The following is a 16,136-nucleotide window of genomic DNA, read 5'->3' as shown; positions in this document are numbered from 1 at the left end:
CCATCCATCCATCCATCCATCCATCCATCCATCCATCCATCCATCCATCCATCCATCCATCCATCCATCCATCCATCCATCCATCCATCCATCCATCCATCCATCCATCCATCCATCCATCCATCCATCCATCCATCCATCCATCCATCCATCCATCCATCCATCCATCCATCCATCCATCCATCCATCCATCCATCCATCCATCCATCCATCCATCCATCCATCCATCCATCCATCCATCCATCCATCCATCCATCCATCCATCCATCCATCCATCCATCCATCCATCCATCCATCCATCCATCCATCCATCCATCCATCCATCCATCCATCCATCCATCCATCCATCCATCCATCCATCCATCCATCCATCCATCCATCCATCCATCCATCCATCCATCCATCCATCCATCCATCCATCCATCCATCCATCCATCGTTAAAAAAAAAGGTCAAAAACATTCTTTGTACATTGCGTATATTTCGGTTATTACACAAGTTAATGCTGCAAAGAAGAATCCAGATGTATGACACAAAGCATTTTCATATGGCAATGTTGATTTTTTTAGCATTTCTCTTCCTGGCCGCATTGGCGCTGCAGTCAACGAACCCAGTGGTCCGACATTTTGACGTGTAAGTTTGTTACTTCGTACCGTTTACGTCGGGATTGGAACTGAAATGACGCGCCGGAAAAAGAAGTCCCGGGCAGTGGGTCCTTTCAGGAAAAGAGGAAAACCTGCGGAAAATGCCCCTTCATACGCAAAAAGAATCAGAGTTGAAGAAAGAGAAGAAGTGGTTGTGGAGAGGCGCAAGATCCCTGGTCAGGTTTACACAGTTGGTCAAGGTGACGTCGGTCAGCTTGGATTTGGTCAAGAAGTCATGGAGAAGTCGCGCCCCGCTCTTGTTCCAAACTTGGACAACGTGGTCGACGTTGTCGCCGGAGGAATGCATACCCTCTGCCTCACGGTTGATGGAAAGGTGTGGTCGTTTGGCTGCAATGATGAGGGTGCCCTGGGGCTCCAGACTTCGAGCCTCGATGGGGCCGAGACCACACCGGGACTTGTAGAGCTGCCAGAGCCAGTTGCCAAGCTGTCGGCGGGCGACTCCCACTCAGCGGCGCTCACAGTTACCGGAAGAGCCTTCATGTGGGGCAACTTCCGCGACTCCAGTGGCCAGATGGGCCTCATCGTTGAAGGCCAGGCAGAGAAGGAGCCCAAGCTGGTTGCCACAGGCATAGTGGAGATAGCCTCTGGCAGCGACCATGTGGCGATGCTGACGGCGGACGGCAACTTGGTGACTAGGGGCTGTGCGGAGCAGGGACAGCTGGGACGGGTGGCTCGCATGTTCGCATCGCGGGGTGGACGCAGGTCATCCACCTACCTGCTTGAGCCCGGCACAGTGAGATTGCAACGCCCCAAGGGTTGCAAGTCGTCAGCCTTCGATCGGATATGGACGGGAGCGTACACCACGTATGCCAGGCTGCAGGAGACTGGTGCTATTTACGGCTTTGGCTTGAACAATTACCACCAACTAGGTCCGAGCAAAGGCGACGCCATCCTCCACATGCCTGAACTACTCGACTCTTGCGCTGGGCGCAGGTGGAAAGCTGTCAGCGGAGGCCAGCATCACACGCTGCGTCTGAGCAAGGAAGGCTCAGTCTTCTCCATGGGCCGCAAAGAGTACGGTCGGCTTGGTCTCGGTGCGGCCAACCAACCTGGCAACAATGACCAGGAAACGCCCGGCCAAGTGCCTGGCCTGTCCAACTGCACAGAGATATCGTGTGGCGAGGCGGTCTCCTTTGCAGTGGATGGAGAAGGTAGCCTGCACTCCTGGGGTTTTGGCACGAACGGCCAGTTGGGCCGTGGGAATGATGAAGACTCATTTGAACCGACAGTTGTTGCGGGAAGGCTGGCGGACAGAAAAGTGCTCGTGGTGTCTGGCGGAGGCCAGCACACTGTCATCCTTGCTTCGTGACTCCAGCAGCATGCGTCGCTTTTTTTTACGGTTCTACACTTAGGACAATTGGTGCTTTGCTAGCATGAGAAGCGAGGTGTTAAGTTAAGCCTCACTGGTATATAAAATTGGTGTGCTGTACCGTATACGTATATTGTATTACCGTAAGACGTATTTCGGTGGATACCGGATCACCGCCACAGACGTGCTTTAGCTGGACGTATACGTCTGTGCGAGACGAAAACGTTTGTCCGGGTGATGATGATGATGGCCGTGGTCATAAAAAACAAATTATTGTTATGCTCAGAATAAATACATAAATAACACGTCACCAGTTCTAAAGTGAACAAGTTAACGTGTTAATTTTACTGCTGATAAGCAATAAAACTGATTTTTAATCGACAATGCCATTTCCATCCGAAAAGCCTAATCAATTCAATCCACGGTTGGATTTGGGCTGCTTCTTTCAGGTCGTTGAAGGTAGGTAGGTAGGCCTCGGACATTGCTGGCACATACCCACTGCGGGGGAGTGACCAAGACACAGGCGGTTATTTGCTGGATACAGGAATGTTTTGACGGGAAAAGGACTGGTAATAGTAGGTAGGCTGTTAGATCGGAAGACCCAAGGAAAGGGCTCCTGTTAACTTGGAGATTGAAGACGGGGCAATGGCTTAATGTGCATAATAGTATACAATGCCTGTAATGTTTCACTGTCGTACTAATTGAGAGTGGGAAAAAGAAATTAGAATGGGAGTCACTGCGTTTCTTGGAGGTCGTATTCTGAGACTGTTAGTGCAGTGAGTAGTGCTCGCTTTCGTGCTTGTTTTTTGTGGGTTTTTGTGTGTGTGAAGCGCGAAGGCGTTCATCATGTCCTGCAGCGTGCTTCATGATCAACTACTTTTAAGTTCGCTGATATGGAAAAAGATTGAAGCCATGTATCGGTTTCAAATGGAGCCCTGTGCTCTGACGAACTTGTGTGAGCGCGGCTTTCTTAACATTGGCGCCATGGAGTCCACAGATTCTTTCAGGAACTTGAGAGTTCAAAAGGGGGACCAGCGCGAGCTTGAGTCAGCTCTGCTGATTCCAAGCGAGGTCTACAGTGCTCAGTGTGTCAGGGCCTCTGGCTCAGAAGCACTCTGTATGACCTTGTGCCGGCTCGCCTACCCTAACCGGCTGTGCGACTTGAAGCAGATGTTCAACCGGCACAGCTCATTGATATCGGGCATTGTGTCTAAAAGGTTGGCACACATAGAGTACTACTTTGCGCACCTTCTGGCCGACCTGACCACCCACAAGTAGCTTAATCTCCAAGCCCTTGAGCTCTTCTCCCAGGTAAGTACTGCATGGTGGCGGAAATATGGCAATGGTCGCGCAAAATTTGGACTGTGTATGAAATGAATGGAATCAGTTATTTGTGATAAAAAGGTTACAAAGCAAGGCCGACTAACGCGACACGTCTGAGAGGACATTTCAGAATGATTTTTTTTTGCTGTCGGAAAAAGCGCGCGAGCTGTCGTGATTTCCATAAGAGCACAGCGCATGCAGCCGGTGTTCTCCGATGAGTGTGGCGTGTCGTCAGCCATTACTTTGAAGCATGCTACTCGTGTCCGCATAAGCGCCCCTGTGCTAGGGTATATCTACCCTTCCTCTGCAGCTGCGTTTATTCTCTGGGCAGGTGCACTTGTGCGGACGCGAAATGTCGTGAAACGGGTTAAAATCTCTTATGTAATACTATACCTCGGCATATGTGGGACCCCACCTCACCAACAGCTCAGCAGAGTCGCACCTATGAAATTGTAAATGTAGATGATAACCTCCAAGAATGCATGTGCTTGTATGAAACTTCTCCAGAGAGCGAAGTAACAAGAAGGTGCTGATCGCATAAGCAATATGCTACAGTAAATTTAACTAGGTGTACCACGGTTTACGCTGAAAGGTTATTTTATTGTGATCACTTTGAGGTTGCTTTTAGCGAGCGTTGCTTGCAGCCAACCGAATTTCTCCTTCCCAGGCCGTGCATGCAAAAGGTGCTCCTTTGCATAACTGCTGGGCTTTCATCGATGGTACAGCACGCCAGATTTGTAGTCCATCGGGGGGGGGGGGGGGCAGCAGGAGTACTTCTCCGGGCACAAGCGGCACCATGTGCAGAAATACCAGGCTGTGATGTGTGGCAACGGCATAGTCTGCCAGCTTGATGGGCCCTTCAAAGGGTGGCGGAACGCGCAGGTAAGTCTGCTCATTCATGTTTTAATCACAGAACCTAGCCCTAGTATATTTCCATATTCAGTGGTTTGTTTGCACAGGTAGTCTAATATATGCTTGTTCATTGCTCACAACAACAAAGACATGGCAGAAAAATTGACGAGCGGTTAAGCACTACTGAGATCCAGAAAACTAGTGTAATGTATTATTAACACATTGTCACGACAAGAAATGGAGTATGCCATCCGTAATACATAAAATTACAATATTTACTATGTTAGAGAGGAGCCTTGCTTTATGGAAGCAGAAACTGCTGGTCCATTGTGATTATTCACAATAGTATATAACATCATAGAAGCTTGGCCCTGACTCTGACAACCTTTTCCAAGGGCACAATATCTTATGCTTTTTTTAAAAAGTATAGTGCCATCGTAGCAAAGAAAATGGTGGCAGCCCTTACATCTTTTAAAGGGCCACTGACCACCCTCGTGTGAAATATTTCCTTGGTTCGGTTTTGGTGAGGTTTAGGGTTTTTAACATCCCAAAACTACTCGGGCCATGAGGGACGCCGTAGTGAAGGGCTCCAGAAATTTCGACCACCTGGGGTTCTTTAATGTGCACCGACATCGTGCAGTACACGGGCGTCTAGAATTTTGCCTCCATTGTGATTCGACCGCCGCAGCCGGGATCGAACCTGCACCTTTCGGGTCAGCAGCCGAGCACGATAACCACTTAGCCACCGCGGCAGCCGAACATATTTTCCACTCTGGTGACTGCGAGGCATCGCCCGCGGAATATTCGGCCGGAAAGATTTTTTTGCAAATTTGAAGACTAATTCATAGCGTAGCTACAGTTGCTGCAATCAACCAGTTTTGCAGTGCGCCTTTCCTTCCATTCCCTCTTGGAGGTTTTTCACTCCCCCGCTGGCCATCTAGCCTCTGCAAGCCAAACTCCGCTTCCTCCTCCACGTTTCTTCTTTCTCATAACTCTCCTCCTTCCTTCTTGGCTTTTCCTTTTTTTCTGTGCAGCGAAGGTTAACCTTGTGCAGCCAACTACCCCGTGTTACAAATTATTGGGTTATAGTTGGGATGTACAAAGCGTGGGCAGGGCTTGCTTGCAGGTTCGGGTCCCGTCCCCTTGTTGGGCTCCATGGTGAGTGACTGGTGCTGTACCCGAAAAACATGAACATTCTTCCACGCCTTCTGCTGTTCTTGTGCTTTCCTAGCTGTCTTGCAGATTTAGACCGTCTTTTATAACATTTAAGTCCTCTTCATGTAGCAGCCGTTCTCGAAGCTTTTTTTGAGGGATTCTAAAGACACTTTGATCCTGGACCATCGAGTCCGCAAGGCTGCTAAAGTTGCAAGTTTAGGATATGAGCTCCAGGTTGCATATAAAAAACTGTAGTGCACTGCAGTCTGCTGCACTGGAGAAATGCAAAGGCATTTGCGTTTGAAGGTCAGCAACTTTATTTGAAGTCATCGATGTCTAGAATCAGTAACATCCCCAACACACTTTACTGTCGTACACACCCCAACGTGATCACTTCGTGCCCTTCTAACATGCTTGAGCCAACGACCCTTTTGTGGTGCATGTGTTGCATGCCGCCTGGCACACAGAGGGCTTGGGTTCAAACCACAGTAGCAGCGAATTTCTTTTTTCGCATGGCCGTTTTAATGCAGACATGCTCTGAGGGCACGCTCTGCCAACAGTCTCTGCTGACAGGTCCTGTACGTGCCACTCATGAGGCAAAAAACGCTTACGTTCTTTTTGTGTCCCTATGCGGAAGATGTACATTTTGGACGTCTCATTTGCTCTGGAAGTACAGTATTTCTCGAACTTCTTTACGAGCCTGTTGTAATCCTCTTAGTCCGCTGGGTTGCACTGGAAGGTATTGAAAATTTCTTTTGCTTAGGGGCCGGCGACATGAAGCAAGATGGGTACCTTCTGTTCCTTAGAGAGTGGCTTCTCTGTTTCTATACCCTCGAGATAACGCTCAAGGTGTTACTATCTTTTGCCATACCTTCTTACTTCCAGAGCAACCCTTCTCCTCCTTCCGTGGCAACCACCTTCGGATTGCGCCTTCTTGCACTCTTGCCATACCCTCCTCCTTCCACATTAATCACCTTCTGGCTGCGCATTCGTCCGCTGTCACCACTCTCTCAAAGTGTTTAACTCTCAAAAATTTCCGTTACACATTCGTTACTGTGCTGCAAGTTATTTGGGTCAGACATAATAGTGTGCAAAGCGGCAGCCGTTCATGCTACTCATACAGTAAAAAGAGAAGTTGTTGCTGATATGTTTGTGCATTACTGCTATGTTCCAGGCATCCTCAAAGAGACGCAGTTATATCAGACTCTCGAGATCACCATGGGTGACAAATATGTGATCTACGGTGATCTGTCTTATCCGCTGCAGCCATTGCTGTACAAGCCCTTTGGAGGTGCCGTCCTGCAGCCCCATCACGCTGCCTTCAACAAGGCCATGAGTAGTGTAAGGCAGGCCGTCGAATGGGGGTTCTGGAAAGTGGCTCGAGACTTTGCTTTTGTTAATTACTATAAAAACCAAAAGCTGAGACGGCAACAACTTGGTCGAATGTATAAGGTTGGCACACTGCTCACCAACTGCCGCACATGTTTGTATGGTAGTCAGGTTTCGAGCTGTTTTTATGTCTCACCACCCGAGCTGCATGAATACCTTGTACGGTTCTAATATAACCGATTCATATTGCTGTAGGGTAACACGAATGTCTCAAATCATAAATTGTAATTTGCAGTTCACGACCTGACACATAAATGTCGCCTTATAGCAGCATGATTCAAAGTTACCTTGGAACCGAATTCGTGCGAAATTGCACAGCAGGACAACGGACGAAGATAAGAATTCAAAAACCACTCGATGCAATACTCAACTACTGCACATATTTTACATTGAGCAGGGACTTGTATATGCAAAATTAACTTTGGTTTGGTTTAGGGGGTGTAATGAACCAAAGCAACTTAAAGGGTCACTGAAGCACTTTTTTGTGAAAATCGGGCTTGCAGAGGCATCTGGCAGTTTTCATGCTGCGTACTCGAATATCGAACCCAAATTTAGCAAAGCTATTGTGCTGGAGACCAAGCCGAATCCACGCACAAGGCTGCTGCTTCAGTCAAGGCATGTTCAGTAGACGCGGGGAAATATTAATCGCTCCCTCGAAACCACTCCCTCTTCCTAATGTGTAGTTTCAGTTCAGTGACCTGGCGGTCAATTGTATGTGTGTTTCAAAGCAAAGCTGCCAATCGCCCGCTATAACAACTTAACGAATAAACAGAGTAATGCTTCGAAACTTCGTGTTTTCTTACAAAAACTTGGTTGCCGTTCATTTATCTCTTAAATTGGCATCCGAAAACAGAGATGCCTCTGTCGAATGTTTTCATTTTAATCGTGTAGCTGTTATTAGTGACAAGACAGCAACAGGTAGAAAAGATGCTGCATATCAACAACGTTAATGCTTGCTTGGACGCGTGGAACCGAGCATTGCTAAGCAATCCCCATGAAGTCTGGTCACGCCTGTGCTGAGGAGAGAGACACATCCTTGGGCCTCCATAAAACACCCACCGAGGCTCCAAGAGCATGTCAGGCGCGTGCCATGTGGGAAAGTGTCTCGTAGAGCCACCACGACCTCCAAGTATCCAACACATCAGTAGGCTCTTTTAATAGCCGGTCTGCACACAAATAATCGTGCCGCTAACTGGTTATGAAACGATTACCACGGAAGCATGTAGCGTGTCCCCTTGTTTTAGAAAAAAGGAGACACGCAAATGCACCCACGCGCTGAAGCTGCCCGACCGTCCCATCACGGGGCCACTTTCCGAGGACCGATCGCGGTAAACACTTCACGCAAAGCTGCGCACACAAAGAGAGCTGAACTCTCATAAAGCAATGAAATTAGAATCGTTAGTAGCAGCCTTTGCCTCCTTTTTCTCTTTTAGCAGAGGCGCTTCTTAGCAATGGTGACACGCATCTCATACGCGAGAAAATCCTAGGAACGGTCTCGAGGTTCAGCCATGCCTCCTTGACAGAAAGCCCTATAGATTGCATTGGGGGCAAGCTCTGCAATGCAGCCGCTCTGACGAAAGTGTTTCTAGCAGAGTACGCTTACTTTGGCCGGCTTGAAGTTCTCCCTCTTGAGAGCAGCGACACACTGTGCTGCGAGCTTTTGGTCTTGCGGGAAAAAGTAAAAAAACAACAACATAGTTGCGGCAGTACTTGCTCATGCACCCGAAAGCAGAGAAGTACCTCGCCTTTAACTTTCCGCGCTTGAACTCGGATAACATGTTTTGTCCATTTGCAACGCACACAGCATGAGGAAGAACGCACACAGCGCAACAAATAAGCTCTCTCGGGTCGCGCGAAGTATCCCCGGCTACCCAACATGACGTCACGTTGGCCGATATGGACGAGGTTTCCCTCTCCGCTGTTCTCCCCTGCGCTTGCGTGGGACGCGGGAGTTTTGAATGCTAAGCTTTCAATTGGTCATTGCACCAGTGTCTTAGCCAAAATCGGAAAATATAACTTCAAAGCCATGATTTAGCAACGAGTCTACTTCAGAACCCTAGAAGGTTAGCAGATTCGTAAACTGCCTCAGTATCCCTTTAAGCTATGAGGGATGTTGTAGTGAAGGGCTGTGGGTAATTTCGATCGTATGAGGTTCTTTAGAGTGTGCTGACATTGTACAGCAAATGAGTCTCTAGCGTTTTGCCTCCACTCAAATGCGACCGCTGGAACTTGGATCGAACCCTCGCCTTTCAGGTCAGCAACTGAGCATCATAAACTCTGAGCCGCCGCAGTGTCTGGAGGCTTGTGTCATGAACTTATGAGTAGGCAAGTCATATGCAGGCAAGTGGTAGTGTGTGCTAAAATTGTCGGAATTGTATGCTACAACTATGAAAAAATATGTTTTTTAGAAGTTTGCATGCAGTACTGCTTATGTTTCTTTGCGCTGTCCGATATCCTTTGTGCAATTTAGCATTCTTGCCATTCCAAGTTGAAGTGCCAGCTGGTCCCAGGTATTTTTGCCCTTTTGGTTCAAAACTGACTTAAAACATTAGCTAAAATGAGCAACTGCCCAAAGCCTATTTGAAACAATGATGGCATGCCCCTTACGTGACTGCATACTTGCTGTAATGCATTCGTATTGTCGTATTTCTTCCATTTACTGTGTGGCTATACTTTACTGTGTTGTACTGTAGACTCCACTCCTCATCCCTGTTCACCCCTCAGTCAGGTTTGAAAAAAAAAAAGGCGCAAATTTTTGCGCCCCTTATATGCTGCTCAGTTGTGCGCATGAGGTTGTAAAGAAATCTTTCTTTGCTACAATCAAATTACAGCTCTGTGTCCGAGATCCCCGAGAAAAGTTTTTGATGTCGGGTTGTTTGCTTGCTATGCTCGTATAAAAGTTGTCCACATACTGGCCACACTTCAATCATGCTCTCTGGTGGGTAGCACAGCCCTCTCAGTTCCATGCTGAATGAGTGCGCACGTGCCTGCTTTCGGCTAAGTCGTGAAGAAAGATACCATGCATGGTCCCACCCCAGCTTAGTTTTCAACCTACCTTTTAATGCTGCTCTTGTTGTTGAATATTGCAATTCAAACCTGGGCACGCAATAAGAATTTTGCACCGAATTCCATCTTGAGATTTGAGTGAACGCAGTCAATGTCAGCCAGTGAGCACGACCAAACACAGGAACTCCAGCAGTTAAGGAAACTATGCCTACGCCACACTTCAAATGGTATGCTGTAGCCCTTTGCTACCGCCCGGTTTGTAAACAACAACTACAACGCCGTTGCTAAGCTGCCCGGATAAGATGGCCTCCCGATCGGGAAAAACCACGTGACTTCCTCCACACTTTTCTCCCATGTTGTATGGGAAGGGCCCCTCCTGACTTTTCCTTCCTCCATGGATGCTTGCTTTGCCTGTGCAAGTCGTGTGGGATGATCGGGGGGGACACAGGTGGGGGCAATCCAACATGATGCGTCGTAGAGATTCCTCGGCCGTGTGACAGCGTTGACAGGTTATGTCGAGACCAGCAGTGATCTATGCTTGCGCAAGGTATGTTCGCAGCACCCCACTGCAGGCCTCGCACAAGAGCCCACTGCCCCGGGAGTTGTCATATATCACCCCCCTTTGATTACGGTCTTGTGGGTGCAGTACAGTGCCAGTGCCGATTTCTCCCTGGCTGACCACTGCCATGTCCCTAGCTCCACACCTGTCATTTGGCCTTAAACCTTTATTCGCTGGTTAGGCAAAGGTGTTGCTGTGAGTTGGATGGCCTCCACACACAAACACCGAGCAACGTGGGTCCAACCAGACGCTGGTCCAACAACACTCATCGTCTGGCAGGTCGCATCTATATGCGCGAATGTTACATTTATTCATTTTTGTTCATGTGGAAACTGATATCACGGGCACAAATGCTGGCTTCAAGGAAAAAGCATTTCGTATGTGCTGTCAGTGTGCTTTCTCGTGCATCTCTAGAAGCACTGAAGAGAATGGCGATAATTTTAAGGAGTGCGCTAGCTTGGCAGGGTGTGCCTACATTACATCTCACGGACATGAGGCCTAAACTGAAGTTCCTCAGTGGCAATCGCATTGGAACGTAGGGGGCGACAGGCCGAATTTAATTAAGCACTAGTCCCATCGTGAGACTTCCAATGCTGAAGAAACTTATGTAAAGAATGAAGTTGTTGTTGTTCACCTTGGTAAACATGGCACATACCCATGTGCGGGGATTGGCCAAATTATGGCGGTGAATGCTAATGAAAATCATATAGATTTGCACAGAAAAGCATGAAGTGGAGAAGTAGAATAGTGGAATGACAGAAGCTAGGAAGAAAATAGTAATAAATTTTTGTTGGAAAATGAATTAAATTAAACTGTTTTGAAGTACCAGGAATAGAAAAAACACGGTTTTGGAATGTGGAAGAATTTTGTATCAAGTTAGCAAAGTAACATACCAGTTGCAATAATGTAACGTGAAGATATCCACAAACCCTACTTAATGTATAGCTCGTTGGGCCAGCCAGTTAGTGCATGGTACCAGATAGAAAAACAAGCACGAGACGATGCGTACAGAAGAGAATAAATTCACATGGAAGATGCTGGAGACACAACTGAAAATTTGTACTTGATCAAGCAATCGAGCAGAGCAGGGTGCACATGCGCATGAGCAGGGCACGCCGACAAAAGGAAAAAAACAAAAGCAAAATAAAGGTCAGTCATTAAAAATACTGCTATCTTGCACGTGGAGACTATATCCCATTCTTGAACCAGTATTCTTTGGAAGAAAATTTGGCTGACCTATAGCTGGCGCAATCAGTGCCCGACTTTTTTTTATTTTAAAAGCTTCCAAGATTTCTGGTTCTATCTGCATTTTGCTTCGGCCGATCAATTTTGCACTGCTGAACAAGGGTGAACAGTTTTGACATTTGTTACAATGTTTTGGGGGACTGACCGTACTATCCGGTTGCAGTGATGTCTGATGCTGTCCTTTCCGGTGATCAATGCATTGGCCAGTGTAGCCGATATAGGCCTTGTCACATGACAAAACTTCAAGTTGGTGACCGCTAAGCCATCAAAGGTAAAAAGCTACGCTCTTCAGCTCTTGAAGAACCTGAATCTCTAAGGTATGCTGAAAGTTTGAGCAGAAAAGACAAGACTGATGTCCTGAAAGTTCTGCTTGCCACAAAAATGCACAAGACCGGCTCTCCCCTCAGTGCCATTGTTACCGAGGGCGGTACATGGCAAAAAACTGTCGGCAGTTCTTGAAAGACTTACTGGACCCCTTGGCACCTGACGACCCCTTTTCAGTCCAGTCTTCGATGAGCGTAGTGTAGTTTATCTCCAATCCCCCCCCCCCCCCCCCCCCTCAGTGTATGCCACTTACGCCATATCCATTGATGTCGAGGACTTGTTCTATTCGGTACCGCACTATTTGAGATTGTGCGTGACCTCATGAAAAGCAGAGGTGCGATTCCTTTTCAGAACAGTACGTGCCTATCTGCCAACTGGTTTCTGGAACATTTAACGTGTTATTTGTCATCTACTATTGTAGAGCATGAGGATTGCAGATACATACAGAAACAGGGTATTCCTATTGGCTCGAGAATAGTACCTGCGTTGTGCCAGATATTTTTATCTAGTTTTGACAATGTGTTACTTCACAAGCTTAATACTGACACTCAGGTTGTTAAGGTTTCTAGATATGATGATGGTTTTTAATCCTTTTAAAACTAACTCCCCCTGACAGCGGTGATTCGGCAGCCAATGACATTTTATCTATCTTTCTCATCACGCTTTCACTGATCTGAGCTTCACTCATGAGGTGCCACTTCATGACATCTGGATTGTAAACTTGCTTCTCACCTTTTCTGTCGATGGCCACGTTTGCTGAAAATACGCTTTTTGAACTAAGAAAGGCCTTTTCCCCTAAAACTCGTCACACTCAAAACTAGTGAAAAGAGGTATACACAATTTGTGTCTAGGAAATGCCTTGCAAAAAAGCTGCCCCCTCAATATACAGAACAGTATCTTTGAGCAAGCTGGATGTCTCTGGTCAGCCGGTTACCCTGAACAGATCCTTGTCTCAGTTTCTGAATCACTATCACGTAAGCTTAGGTTACAGCACGTATAACTCACAACGAAGAACCGTCGCATCGTGATTTGAGCCCTGCTGTTATTTCCTACATGCACAAAGTTCCCATCTTTTCAAAAAGGTGGCAGTGAAATACGGTGTGAACGTCGTGTTTTCAGCACCCACAAAATTTTCGTCACCATGTGCCCGTATCTTTATCATTATCAGTGTCATATCATTATGTGCCCGTATATTGTAACAAATGTCAAAACTACTCCCCTGTTCAGCAGTGTGAAAATGATTGCCCGAGGCATAACTCAGAACGTGGAATCTTGGAAGGTTCTAAAATAAAAAAGTCACGCACTGATTGCATCAGTGGTACGTCAATCAAATTTTCTTCCTACGGATACCGGTTTATGAATGGGACGTAGTCTCCACATGCAAGATAGCAGTATTTTTATTAACTGATCTTTATTTTGCGTTTGCTTTCTTCTTTTTCTCGGCGTGTCCTGGTCATGCGTATGTGCGCCCTGCTCTGCTGAATTTCTTGAAGAAGTAAAAACTTTCACTTGTGTCTCCAGAGTTGTCCGTGTGAATTTCTTCTATTGTGTACGCGTCCTTTTCTGCTGATTTTTCTACCTGGTGTCTATTTAATGGGAATTTCTTGGGGCTCGCACTGAATGAGAGAACTGGAGGAGACACAAGGAGTCCTAACGTCGCAAGGGTGACCTCCAGATACGTCTTGGTCTGGAATGTGAACCGCAGGCAAAAGAGAAGAAAATGTTCTATTGTTTCAACTTCCCCACATCAGTCACAATGGTTTGTCGTAGTGAACCCGCATCTGCATATGTACAAAATTAGGTGACGGATTATGCATCGCAGAAGCGTCATTGGCACCTCACGCAGCCTTGATTTATATGATTAGACATTCCAAGGGTATACTTTAAACGCTGAAAACACGCGGTATTGAGCAAGGGAATCACTGAAGCTGGCTGAGCTATGTTGGAAACGCAGGAAACAAAATCTCCACCAGAATGAGGCGAGGGACGGGATTTATTACTAGGGCGCAGAGCTGACCTTATAATAAATCCACAACCTCGCCAAAATAGACAACCGACTGACCAGGTACCCAGACAAAATAGACCTCTCTCACGGAGAGTGGAACAAAAAACCTAAAGGAACGATTCAATAGAGATTTTCCCGAAGTTTGGAGAGAGATAAAACTGAAAGGCAGTCTGCAAGGATAAGAACCCGTGCTGCATGTCTCGGAATTTTGAGAACAGCCGAAACCAATAGCCAAAAACTCTGCAAATAATATAGGAGTGTAATCACGTATACGAAACGTAACAGCTCCAAGCTATCGCCGCCTTCTCGCAGCTCCCGGAGGAATCGGTGGAGAAAACGATGGGGAAAGTTCCCTGGGTGATCAGCAAGAAGACCATTTAGGATATATGTGGGTATATATTTGGCATGGGACGGGAAAATACGGTCGTAAGAGAAGACAGGGTCAGCCTCCGTATCACCAAAAATAAAGTAAACGCACTTCACGCCAATGAGTACGACAGGACCGCGCGACAAGTATCGAGACGGAGTTTCGGCATAGCTCACCTTCGGCACTCTTTCTTTTTTTTTTAACCTGTACACCGCTCGTGCTGGTTTTGGGGCTGTGCCGTAGCGCGATACTCGGTCCTATGCACATTTATTCCCGATGAAATTTCAAACTTCGATCGAAACCAGCCAGACCGCCAGCTGCCACGTCGGCCGACGTGAAGATGGCGCGACGAGTGGATTGCTGTGAGGAAGTTTTATAGCAGCAGATCATATTATTAACAATGCATTTCCATTTCTGCAATAAGCTGTTTGCTTGATAAACCTAAACGCGTAACCGTTTTGTTTTGCTTGTGTTTTCGTGTTTAGTGACGTAACGGAACTTCAACGGCTGCGTCTTCTGGCCTCTTTGTAAACACGCTCAGTGAACCTCAGACAGAGAGGGAGGTTCAAACATGTTAACGATTCTGCTCCAAAAAGGGGTTTGCAAAAAGTTGGCATTCCGTTAACACTGTGTTCTCTTATCTATGCAATAATGTTTATTTATGCGCCCGTAATCAAAACTGAAAATAATAACATTTGCGAAAGTTACCATTGCGCGTTCCGCCAGAGATGGCGATGCACGCGGCAAACGATAAGTGGCAAAGCAGTGGGCTAGGAAAGTTTTCAGGTACCTGTATATAAGGAATGTTGACACGAAATGGAGAAAGCGAACTAGAAAATTGACAAGCAAATATCTGGACAGCAGTAGGGGGCAAATCAGCAATTATCGGCTAAGAAAAATTTTAAAGAAGCAGAGAGAGCTCTGTGGAAAGCAGGGATGCTGACGAAATCAGCAATGGGAAGATAAAGGATTTTTAAGCAGGAAATTGCCAAAGAAAATATCCATGATAATTGTAGGGGAAGCTCTTTGTTGTTTGAGGCCAGGACGGGAGTTTTGCGGACTAAGACATATGGAGTCAGGTACCACGAGATAGACAAGCTGTGAAATGCGTTCGGAGAGGAAACGGCTGAACGCTTGATACTGTTCTGTAAAGGGTTTCACCCTACAGAGGAAAGCAGCGGGGCTGATTTATCCAAGGCATTGGGGTTTAAGGACAGTGAAGGGAAACAAGATTTTAAACGGGTAGAAGTAGCCAAGCGAAGATTATCTGATTGGTGGCTAAAATCAAGACAAGAGTAAAATTTCATAAGTCGTGGCTAGGTGCCTTGAGTCACAGCCCGATTTAAAGGGTTCAGCCGTATCCATCCATCCATCCATCCATCCATCCATCCATCCATCCATCCATCCATCCATCCATCCATCCATCCATCCATCCATCCATCCATCCATCCATCCATCCATCCATCCATCCATCCATCCATCCATCCATCCATCCATCCATCCATCCATCCATCCATCCATCCATCCGTCCGTCCGTCCGTCCGTCCGTCCGTCCGTCCGTCCGTCCGTCCGTCCGTCCGTCCGTCCGTCCGTCCATCCATCCATCCATCCATCCATCCATCCATCCATCCATCCATCCATCCATCCATCCATCCATCCATCCATCCATCCATCCATCCATCCATCCATCCATCCATCGTTAAAAAAAAAGGTCAAAAACATTCTTTGCACATTGCGTATGTTTCGGTTATTACACAAGTTAATGCTGCAAAGAAGAATCCAGATGTATGACACAAAGCATTTTCATATGGCAATGTTGATTTTTTTAGCATTTCTCTTCCTGGCCGCATTGGCGCTGCAGTCAACGAACCCAGTGGTCCGACATTTTGACGTGTAAGTTTGTTACTTCGTACCGTTTACGTCGGGATTGGAACTGAA

General features: G+C 46.9%; 1 protein-coding gene and 1 pseudogene across 1 annotated transcript; both read left to right on the top strand.

Moving 5' to 3' along the window:
- The first annotated feature begins 677 nt into the window (after positions 1–677).
- On the top strand, positions 678–1,973 carry LOC144113563 (regulator of chromosome condensation-like). The gene has a single exon (XM_077646707.1). The coding sequence runs from the start codon at positions 678–680 to the stop codon at positions 1,971–1,973; it is 1,296 nt and encodes a 431-aa protein (XP_077502833.1).
- Positions 1,974–2,819: 846 nt separating this feature from the next.
- LOC144113557 (uncharacterized) lies at positions 2,820–6,863 on the top strand (annotated as a pseudogene).
- Positions 6,864–16,136: the final 9,273 nt, after the last annotated feature.

This window comes from Amblyomma americanum, chromosome 1, assembly GCF_052857255.1.
Source record: "Amblyomma americanum isolate KBUSLIRL-KWMA chromosome 1, ASM5285725v1, whole genome shotgun sequence".
NCBI lineage: Eukaryota > Metazoa > Arthropoda > Arachnida > Ixodida > Ixodidae > Amblyomma > Amblyomma americanum.
This window is presented reverse-complemented; position numbering and strand designations above follow the sequence as displayed.

What these genes read in the sequence shown, in the direction of transcription:
- LOC144113563 (XM_077646707.1), top strand. Translation starts at nt 678, where the DNA reads ATGACGCGCCGGAAAAAGAAGTCCCGGGCAGTGGGTCCTTTCAGGAAA.